At 48.8% G+C, this 11,021-nt stretch overlaps 1 protein-coding gene across 3 annotated transcripts in view; it reads left to right on the top strand.

Annotated features, from left to right (window-relative positions):
• TAOK3 (TAO kinase 3) overlaps window positions 1-10,772 on the top strand; it is a 155,487-nt gene extending 144,715 nt beyond the window's left edge. For all 3 annotated transcript variants that reach the window (XM_050924129.1, XM_050924130.1, XM_050924131.1), the window contains 4 exons: window positions 3,851-4,090; window positions 6,056-6,268; window positions 7,438-7,620; window positions 9,365-10,772. In XM_050924129.1, coding sequence (XP_050780086.1) covers window positions 3,851-4,090; window positions 6,056-6,268; window positions 7,438-7,620; window positions 9,365-9,526 — 798 coding nt within the window. In that variant the 3' untranslated portion in view covers window positions 9,527-10,772. The remainder of the gene's footprint in view (window positions 1-3,850; window positions 4,091-6,055; window positions 6,269-7,437; window positions 7,621-9,364) is intronic.
• The last annotated feature ends 249 nt before the right edge of the window (window positions 10,773-11,021 follow it).

The following is an 11,021-nucleotide window of genomic DNA, read 5'->3' as shown; positions in this document are numbered from 1 at the left end:
AGGAAAGTGCTTAGACCCTTGTGAAAATCAGGCCTCTTTGTGGGACACCCAAAATCAGGACTTGTTTTTGAAAAGCTTGGCCATTACCTTTGAACAGAAAAGTAACGTCCGTTATCAGTGAGGTTTTCGTTCCATGGCAGGAGCAAAGGAATTCGTGTAAACTGAGGCGTCTCCTTTCATTTTGGACTGGCTGGCACGGGAACTCAGATTGCGGAAGGGGTGCGATCCATTTGTGTTCCTAGTGAGTCTTCAATGAGGGGGTCAGGTGAAGATTTTTGACACACAACATCACTGATTCCAGGGCCTGCAGTTCTGACTGCTTGAAATCCACTAGATCCCTTCAGATAAGAGGTTGAAAGAGCATCAGTATTTTGGAGAGTCTGGCTAGTGACCTTGGTCATCAGATGCAGTTTGGTTAAGTTTAGGCATTGCATACTTGGCAGTACTGATCCTCTGCCAGAGATGAGCAATGGCTCTGAACGTGCTTTTCTTTTCCTAGCTTAAAGCTGTCACAGTTGCTACACCAAAGGCAGGTCTGCGCTATGGGCTGGTTTACCTGTGTTCATGAGGGATGTGATTTTTGTTCTACTGGTGGTAGTTATAGTGGTATAGAAGCCCTAGTGAACAGTTTCACCAGTATAACTTATTTCACTTTTTGAACTGGAATGAGTTATGCTGGCATGGACCTCATCTGGAATGCTGTGGGCAATCCTGGTCTCCCATGTTTAAGAAAGATTCATTCAAACTGGAACAGATGCAGAGAAGGGCCACCAGGATGATCTGAGGAATAGAAAACCTCCTTAAAGAGAGCAGACTCAAAGAGCTGACTGTGAGCTTGGCTTTTTTAACCAAACCAAATAAAGGCTGAGGGGAGATCTGATTGCTCTCTGTAAGTACATCAGAGGGATAAATACCAGGGAGGGAGAGGAGTTATTTATGTTAAGAGCCAGTGCTGACAAGAACAAATGAATATAAACTGACCATCAACAAACTTAGGCTTAAGTTCTGGAACAGCCTTCCAAGGAGAGCAGTAGAGGCAAAAAACCTAGCTGGCTTCCAGACTGAGCTTGGTAAATTCATGGAGGGGATGGTATGATGGGACTGCCTATGATGGCATGTTGCCAATCTACAACGGCCAGCAGCAAATATCTCCCCCACGGCCAGTGATGGGACACTGGATAGGGAGGGCTCTGAGTTGCTGCAGATAATTCTTTCCCTGGTGTCTGGTTGGTGGGTCTCGCGCACATGCTCTGGGTCTAATTGATCACCCAGATTTGGGGTCAGGAAGAAATTTTCCTCCAGGTCAGATTGGCTGAGACCCCAAGGGGGTTTCACCATCCTCTGCAGCCTGGGGTGCGAGTCACTTGCAGATTTAAACTGGAGTAAATGGTGGATTCTCTGGAACTTGAAGTCTTTAAATCAAGATTTGAGGACTTCAGTAACTCAGCCAGAGGTTATGGGTCTATCACAGGAGTGAGTGGGGGAGGTTTAGTGGCCTGCGATGTGCAGCACATCAGACTAGATGATCACGATGGTCCCTTCTGGCCTTAAAGTCAATGAGCTGCTTCCACGCTGATGGATTGTAGCTCTTAACAATACTGGTATAGTTAAAACAGAAAAGTTTGCTAGTACAGATAATGTCTTGAGAAAACTTGCTAGACCATGTGGTGGTGGGTTTGTGCAAGGGCCAGGGCCAGAGGGAACCCTGCTGTGCAGGGCTGGTGTTATGCACTGCTAAGTTTTATTATGTCTCATTTTTGTTACTCTATCGGGTCACATGATCCATTCTCCAGGACAGGATTGTTCCCTGTGGGCGGGATTTTCAGAAGCTTTCAGTATAAGCCTAATTTTGCCCCCACTCGTGTCAGTGCAAGTTTTACTCCAGTGCTTTGTCCAGTCAAATGTAAGTGACTCAAAGGATGGAGTTTCCATCCATCCTTTTGGGCAACCACTCGACAATCCAACAGAGTTCACTAGGGGGGCAGTTTCTTGAAGATCAGCCTCTAGTGTACTTGGTTGATGATTAGCCTCTAGTGTACTTGGTTGTTTTTTGTCTGATGGCTCCTAGTTAAAACCCAGTGGAGAAATGATGTCCCTAGGAGTGAGTGAAAAGCCAATGAATTCTCCCCTCCCCCTCCTCAAGGTTAGGATAATTATGTCTGTGTCACTGCCTCGGAAAATGGCACACCCCCTAGGCATTCATAGCCGGCGGAAGAGGGAGATCTGTCTGGATCTGGGACGGGAATGCGACCGAATGTAGACCTTTGGAAAATCCTTTGTCTGTGCTGAGATTCTAACCCTCGTTCATACAATCATAGACTCGTAGCACTGGCAGAGACCCCGAGAGGTCATCTAGTCTAGACCCCTGTATGCACGGCAGGACTCAGTATTATCTAGACCAGCAGTTCTCAAACTGTGGGTCAGGACCCCATTTTAATGGTTGACATTAGAGTTGCTGGGGGCTGAGCCCCACCTCCTGGGGCTAAAGCCAAAGCCCAAGCCCAAAGGCTTCAGCCCTTGGTGGTGGGGCTCAAGTTACAGACCCCCCAGCTGGGGCTGAACCCTTGGGCTTTGGTTCCGTGGCTGGGGCAGTGAGGCTCAGACTTTGGCTCTGCCTCACCCAGGGCAGCAGGGCTCGGGCAGGCTCAGGCTTCAGTCCCCCATCCTGGGGTTGTGTAGTAGATTTTGTTGTCAGAAGGGGGTCGCGGTGCAATGAAGTTGCAACCATCCCTGCCGGGTGTTCAGACTTGGTTTGCAATGCAAATTTCCCCGCACTGCCGTTGAGAAGTCCAGAAGGATTCCAGCGTGCCAGCAACAGTCTAAGCGCAAGGACCCTGTGTTGGCTCTTGCTGCAGAGGCCCAAGGTCTGGAACTGGACTGTGCTAGGCACTGGAGAGAGAGAGAGAGAGAGACACACACACACACACACACACGTGAACTTACAGTCTAGTGTGAAGCACAGCAGCTAGAACTGAGCATTGCCAAACTCATCTCATAGAATGGCCACCAGATATACGTTACATGAGAACTGCTAGTAATCCCTGCTGAGCTGAGCCCCATTAATACTGCTCACCCACAGGTGAAGGGCTCTGTGGCACCTAGCAATACCCTAAGGCAGAAATATTAACAGCAGTCAGTGGAAGACCAGGAACTAGAACTGATAGTCTGTCCTATCTTAAACTCAGGGCATGTTTGCAAGCTACAGGGGGTTGCGTGGAGCCCTCTGTCCCAGTGTGCACACGCTCCAGTCACATGGCATCAGGAACATATCAAGCTTTTGCAAAAGCCACACAGCGGGGCCGAACGGGGGCTCCCCGCAGCAGTTGGCAGCACTGCTCTCCTGACGTGCCCTGGGGTATCCGAACTGCTCGGCCTTGCCTCGGCAGCAGTTCTGCTAGTAGTGCATGGAGATGCCTTCACTCCTGGCACCCCGCAGGGCTTCTAAAAATGTGCTGGCACTCAGCAGCCCCCTGGCGTTTCCCATGCTCCCTGAGCATGCAGAAGCTGTGTTCACCTATGATCTAGCTGCACTCGGGAGTATTGCAGAAAGCATGTTGCCCATCAGCACCATCTGCTGGATGCCTGCTGGTAGTAAAAGGATAGTAGCCAGGTGAAGGGACAGGGTCGGGGTTAGGAGCACATTCGTTTTGGACCCACAGCACATACAGCTGTCCAGAACGTCAATCCAAATGCATGGGATGACTGGCCATACCTATCATGGCTGGCCACGTGCTCACATCGGCTGTGTCTGCGCAGTAAACGGTTCGCAGCACGAGGGAGAATGAATGTTGCCTGTTTCTGAGACTGCTCCTTCCAGGCCCTAGCTTCTGTTGCACTGTGTCTTACGCAGGAATTAAACAAAAAGCGGACCCAGAAAGAAATGGAGCACGCCATGCTGATCCGGCACGACGAGTCGACGCGTGAGCTGGAGTACAGGCAGCTGCATACGTTGCAGAAGCTACGGATGGACCTGATCCGTCTGCAGCACCAGACTGAGCTCGAGAACCAGCTGGAGTACAACAAGCGGAGGGAGAGGGAGCTGCACAGGAAACACTTCATGGAACTCCGGCAGCAGCCAAAAAACCTGAAGGTATTGTGGGGCTTCCTTTTCTTCAGCTGTTTTACACCCATCCCCTCCGCTTTGCTCTCTGCCCTCTGGCATGCACTGACCAGCCTTTGTCATCCTTCACCAAGCAGCCCCTCCTCTGGGCACTTGGTATCCCCCAGGTGCTCCCTGTCCTGAGCTGGCCTTCTGTGTCTGGTATACATTGCAAGCGCTTGGCCAAGGGGAAAGGCAGTTTCTGGGGTTTTTTTAAGTGCCATGTCGATATAGGTAGCTATAGAAGTGTTTGATTGTAATACTCCCAACTGACAAGGCATTCGAGAGATTTTGCTCCTTTCTCTCAGTCCTTCCTTCAGCCTCGGTATTGAATCCATTGGTGAAAGGTTCTGGTGTTGCTTCCTTGCTTCTGATGTTAGCAAAAAACTAAATAAATGTGGGTGTGCTGGTCCTTGGCTGTATCCTGCTAATGCAGCCCCTGAACAGTCAGAAACCTGCCAAGCTCTTCTTGGAGCTTTTCCTTTCATCTTTTTGGAGCAGTGGGTGAAGAGCATGCGCCTTTGCATTCACGCTTTTCAAATCCTAGAGTCCTCCAGTGGATGTATTGTGGAGGCATTTGTGGGATAGAAAGATGGGGAGGATTTGGGGAGCAAAGGCACTTGGCAAACCATTGAATATGGCAGCTGACCCATGGAGCAGTGATTGTAAAAGAGAGAAAACACTCTAGGTCAGGAGTGAGCAAACTACAGCCCGTGGGCTGGATCTGGCCCACAGGATTGCCCCTGTGGTGCTGCGCGGCCGGCACCACGTCACTGCGGCCCCCAGGCAGAGGGGCAGAGGGCTCCGTGCATTGCCCTTGCCTCCGGGCACTGCCCCCCCCCCATAGCTGCCATTGGCCAGGAACAGGGAACTGTGGCCAATGGAAGCTTTGGGGGAGGTACTTGGAGGTGCAGCAAGGGTAGCACACGTGGAGCCCTCCGTCCCCCATCCCTCAGGGGCTGCAGCGCTGGGAACAGGGCAGGCATGCAGGGAGCCTGCCCTGGCCCCAGTTTACGCCACCACTTTAGGTAAGCGGTGCCAGGCCGGAGCCCGAACCCTTCCTGCATCCTGCCCCACAACTCCCTGCCCTGAGCCCCCTCATATACCTCACACCCCTCCTGCATGCCAGCCCCCTGCCCTGAGCCCCCTCGTACACCTCAACCCCCTGCCCTGAACTCTCTGCACCCCTGTGCACCCCAATCCCGTGCCGAGCCCCCTGCTGCACCTTGCACCCCTCCTGCACCCCGACTCCCTGCCCTGAGCCTCCTACTGCACCTTGCACCCCTCCTGCACCCCAACTCCCTGCCCTGAGCCCCTTCCTACACACTGCACTCCGTCCCGCACTCCAAGCCCGTCCTCAGCCCCTTTGTACACCCTGCACCTCTCCTGCACCCCAACTCCCTGCCCTGAGCCCCTTCCTACACACTGCACTCCCTCCCGCACCCCAACCCCCTGCCCTGTGCCCCTTTGTACACCCTGCACCTCTCCTGCACCCCAACTTCCTGCCCTGAGCCCCTTCCTACACACTGCACTCCCTCCCGCACCCCAACCCCCTGTCCCGGCCCTGCATACAATTTCCCCACCCAGATGTGGCCCTAGGCCCACCCCTGCTCTAGGTTGACTACCCTCAAGTGGATGCTACTGGTTAAGGCCCTTATTCAGGCAAACACTTAAGCACACACTTAATTTCTGTTATCTTCCATGCAACTTAAAGTTGATAATGTGCTTACATGATTGTCTGAATAAAGGCCTAAGTCAGAAGCCTCTTCTCCCTCAGAAAGAGAGCACTGCTTTTATTAGTGGAACAGCTAGTCACCCAAGTCAGACAGTGGGTATAAGGTGATAACTAGCTGGCAGTCTCCTGTATATTTGTTTTGGATGTACCATAGCCCTGCCTGCCAGCCCTCTCAGTACCCAAAACTCTCACTTCATCCTCGTGCTCCCATGTTTCTGCAGGCCATGGAAATGCAGATCAAGAAGCAGTTCCAGGACACGTGCAAAGTGCAGACGAAGCAGTATAAGGCACTCAAGAATCACCAGCTGGAAGTTACTCCAAAGAGCGAGCACAAAACGATCCTGAAGAGTCTGAAAGATGAGCAGACGAGGAAGCTCGCCATCCTGGCAGAGCAGTATGAGCAGAGCATCAATGAGATGATGGCTTCACAAGCCGTAAGTGCGAAGTCCACAGCTTCAGATCCTCTTGGTGAACGGGATACACCAGAATTCATGCCCACAGTGACCCGTGGGCGTGAATATTAGTATAGTGCAGAGGATAGAGCCAGATATAATGTGAGCAGCTTCTGTGACAGCTTCTCCTTCCATCTCTGCCAGTGCACCTCACTCCTAAGCTGCATGACCTCTTGGTCCCCACATAGCTTTGCCAATGCACCTCCTGCTTGACATGAAGGGCCTTTGCTTTTCTAGTCACGGGCCTCTCCTGTTCCGTCTTCCAGGCATGCTGAATTGTGGTAGTTTATAGGGTGAGGATTGTTGTCAATTGAGCAGCAAATAAAGACTCTTAAATGAGTTTTGCTTCTGATCTCTGAGTCCCCAGATGTCTCCTGCCTGGTGGTCTTTGCCCTCACCACTCTGCTGCCCAGATACTAGGTTTACAGTTAAAGAGCAGGCACCTTACCCAAATTGCTCAGCAATGTACACAGTGTGTGAAGGTCAAATTCACCCTTTTCCTGGGATTTGCTTTTAACGAAGAATACAAAACCCTTCTCCCAAGACATGGATGTGGCTAGAGTTCCTCCCTCCAAGCTGCTCAGCCCACATCCTAGGTCATCAGTGCCCAGAGAGACACTCCCACTCCATTTACATCCAGTGTGGTACTTAGCCATCTGCCTCACTGAGTCGGTAGAAGTCACTTACCATCTTTCAGCATGATCAGAACCTGTATGTTGAGTGGCGTGTTTGAGGCAGACGCTGCAAACCTCTTGCAACAAGTAACTGTCCTGAGTTACCGAATGTGAATAATAAAATGCAGTGCTACTATCTCAACAGTGGGTCTTAAAGTAATGCTTTCCACACCACGGCTCTACCAATGAGCAAGCAGATCGGTTCCATTACACAGCCCAACCCCACGAATCCAGGGGTGTTTCTATAACTGGGACCTCCAGTCCGATGGCTGCTCCCATTGGCCATTGGAAAGAAAGACATTTCTAACGCAGACGCCACTTGCCGCCAGCCATCAGCACCGTTAATGCTGGGATTTGGGTCGTGTTTAGGTGAAAACTCATCAGTGAGTGTAGGCAAGGAGCAGCATGTTCCCATCTAGCCCCAAAGCAGGGAAGTAACTGGTTGAATTGACATTTTGTTTTTGAACAATCTTGCAGCTACGGCTGGATGAGGCTCAAGAAGCAGAATGCCAAGCCCTGAGGCTGCAGCTCCAGCAGGAGATGGAGCTGTTGAACGCATACCAGAGCAAAATCAAGATGCAGACGGAAGCACAGCATGAACGAGAGCTCCAGAAGCTGGAGCAGAGGGTGTCTCTGCGAAGGGCCCATCTTGAACAAAAGGTACGTTTCGGACGTGCTGCTGGGCAACATCTGAATCACTCCATTGTGAATCGCTCCTTGGAGCTAGCAATGTCTGAGCTGTCCTTGTTACTAGTTAAATCAGTGCCAGGAACTGAAGGTTTAAATAGAATGGATGTGCTGAAGGAAATTTGGACAAATAATTTCAAAATGGATCAAAAGAAATGCTTTGTCTGCACATGCAGTTCACCTGTGGAACACCCCGCCTATTTGTTGAGGCACATAATCTAGTAAGATTTCTTAGAGAATCACTCATTTACATGGGTAAGGATAGCATCTGCAGTTAGCCCTTGTAATTTTACTGTCTGGGGTTAATCAGCCCTCATGCTTCAGGGCTGAACACCAGCTGCAATCAGGAAGAAAACTACCCTGCATGGTCATATTAAATGGCGAGGTGCATTTAAGTGTTTTAAGTATCTGGCACTGGTTAGTGCTGGAGCCAGGATACCAAACTCTCTAAGTAGGCCTTGGGCTGCTCTGGTGAGATGGTCCCCAGGCAACAGTTGGATTGTCTGTTCTAATGGTGGGGTACATCTGCCTCCAGAGAGGCCAAAGCCATCCAAGGTGTAGGGTCAGGAGGGTCCCTAGCAGTTCTCCTGTCCTTAAGCCCCCTTTCCATCTTGCACATCACAGCTTCCCACTTCAATATGGGAGAACAGATGCTGCTCCTAAATCAGCCAGCAGGGGAGTCACGCTAGAGCAGAGATTCCCAAACGGGTTCGTGAACCCCTGGGGGTTCACAAAATGTTACAGAGGTTTCTCGGGAAACAATTCCCTAATGGCAGACAGAGCTGTCCCTAGGGACCACGGGCAGCACAGGGCCAGCAGCCCAGAGCCCCTGGACTTCCAAGAGCTAAGCAGATCAAAGCAAGCAGGGGGAGTGATAGCTCAGTGGTTTGAGCAGGGGCCTGCTAAACCCAGGGTTGTGAGTTCAATCCTTGAGGGGGGCCATTTAGGGAACGGGGGTAAAAATCTGCCTGGGGATTGGTCCTGTTTTGAGCAGGGGGTTGGACTAGATGACCTCCTGAGGTCCCTTCCAACTCTGATATTTTGTGATTCTATCACACTAAGGAGATTTAAACTTCAAGACTCCTTATAAGAAATGGAAAGGGAGGTGGATATTTTTTGCTGTTTTTAAAATTAAACAGGCAGCTAGTCTTGTTTTTTAAATTATTATGAAGAACAAGTTTAAGCTTTGTTGTAATGTCCGTTGCTTATCTGGACGGCTCAAGACCTTAATGCTTGTGTAGGAGGAACTCTTTGAGCTGGCTTCTTAAATACCTGAATGCTGTTTCACATCTGATACTCCTTGATGAAACATAGGAGCCTTGTCTTATAACAGGCTTATTCAAAATGATATAAGCTATGAAAGTGAGATATTGGAAGAGTGTTGCCGTTTTCATAATGTAATAAAAATACTGTAATGATAAATATTAATTAATAATAAATAGTGTGTAATGAGCATGTCATAAAAACAAATTTTATATTTCCAAGATCACTGCTTCTATAATTTATACTCAGTTAAAGGAGAAAATCCTTGGAAATACTCATTTTAGGAGGGGGTTCGTGAGACTTGACTTTTTAGTGAAAGGGGTTCACTGGTTGTTAAAGTTTGAGAACCACTGCCCTAGAGTGGTGGACACCAGGCAGCTAGTACAACTGTTACCCGGAGCTTGCTGTGCTTTGAGGTGCTAGCTAAAGAGGTTGCTGACTGTGCTTGTTTCAGATTGAAGAGGAGCTGGCTGCCCTCCAGAAGGAACGCAGCGAGAGGATAAAGTTTCTGTTGGAAAGGCAAGAGCGAGAGATTGAAACGTTTGACATGGAGAGTCTGCGACTGGGCTTTGGGAATTCGGTCACATTAGATTATCCCAAGGAGGACTATAGATGAGATTAAATTTCTTTTGCCATTTTCAAAAAAGCAAACAAAAAAAAAATAATGAAAAACCAACATTCCCCATGTTAACGGGCGTGCTCTCTCTCTTTCTGTCTCTTACTGACATTGTGTCGGACTAGTGCCTGTACGTTCTTACTCTGTCAGGGCCCCTTCCCCTGCGTCAAGTGCCAGTGCTGGACAGCTCCTGGCGGTCTCTTTTCGTAGTACGTCACAGTATTGATGTCTCTGTGCAATGATGACAAATGTTTCAGTGAAAGCTTTGGAGACAGTTTTAACGAATCAAACAAAAGTGGATGTCTGTTGCTTTTGAGCAATCACTCATTTTACCACCAATCAATGAAAGTACAAGCAAAAAAAAAAAACAAAAAACCCCAACCCTATATATGAAAACCCAGGGGGAGAGAGACGAAATCCGCAGCCTTACCTTAACTAGCTGCTGCATAATTTTATTTTATTTTTATTTTATTTTTTTTTGGTATTTATTCATCAGGAATAAAAAAATAAAAAATTTATTAAAGATTGAGAAATTTGATACATTTTACAGAAAAAAATCTTAATCGTGATGTACATATCAGTGGTGACATATTATTACTTTCGGGGGGGCAGGGGAGGGAAGGGAGCGGGGTGAAGAGATCTCGTGATTTTTAAAAGAACCATGCTGGGCGAGGTTGGGGTTTGACCTCAGCCTTCGGCATATTCTTGATTGTATCATAATCATTTTCTGCTGTCGCAGAGAATGTGAATACACTTAAATGGGCCCACAGGTTCCCAGTAGCACAAATTGGGCTTTGTCAAATCGTGTATTTTGTGTATAGAAGGAATTTAAGGAGAGCTTTTACTTATTTTCATATTGTATTTTAACTGTTTCTCTGATCAGAATTTTTTTACTCCTTTCCTCTCCCTATCTCCAGCCACCTAGCCCCCTGACTTTCCAGTTCCGTATTTGGAGTTCAACACTGTCTCTCGGTCAGATCATCCTGATCTCTTTATTTTCTTTTGTTGTCCCTCCCCCTAAACCCACCTCCGTCCCCAGAATCTCGGTCATAAATACTGCATTCTTCACACTTTCAAACTGTGTATTTTCTTACAATAAAAAGCAGTAAAAAAAAGGCTTTACCTTCTTTTGCATGCACTTTAAAAAAACAAAAACAAAAAAAAAACATTTTTCAGGTTCCAAGGAAGAGCATGAATAACTGTCAGAGCTTTTAATTATATTTGTAAATAAAAGTGTTCATCACAATGCCTCGCTGTCTCATTGTCATGGAACAAGCAGCTCTTGCCCACGGGGAGTGGTTGTCCACTCCTGGCCTCAGCCCTCCTACTTCCAAGCTGAGAGCAGAACCAGGCCTGCGGGATTTAATGTCGGCCTAACGCCTCCCTTCCAAGCCACTGGATGCATTTGACGCCTCAGAGTAACATCTCTCTAAGGACCCTGCTTGTGATGCGGATGGAACGGGTGATACACGCTCAACCCAGACTCTCCTCTATA

This window comes from Gopherus flavomarginatus, chromosome 15 (assembly GCF_025201925.1).
Source record: "Gopherus flavomarginatus isolate rGopFla2 chromosome 15, rGopFla2.mat.asm, whole genome shotgun sequence".
NCBI classification, from domain to species: Eukaryota; Metazoa; Chordata; order Testudines; family Testudinidae; genus Gopherus; species Gopherus flavomarginatus.
This window is presented reverse-complemented; position numbering and strand designations above follow the sequence as displayed.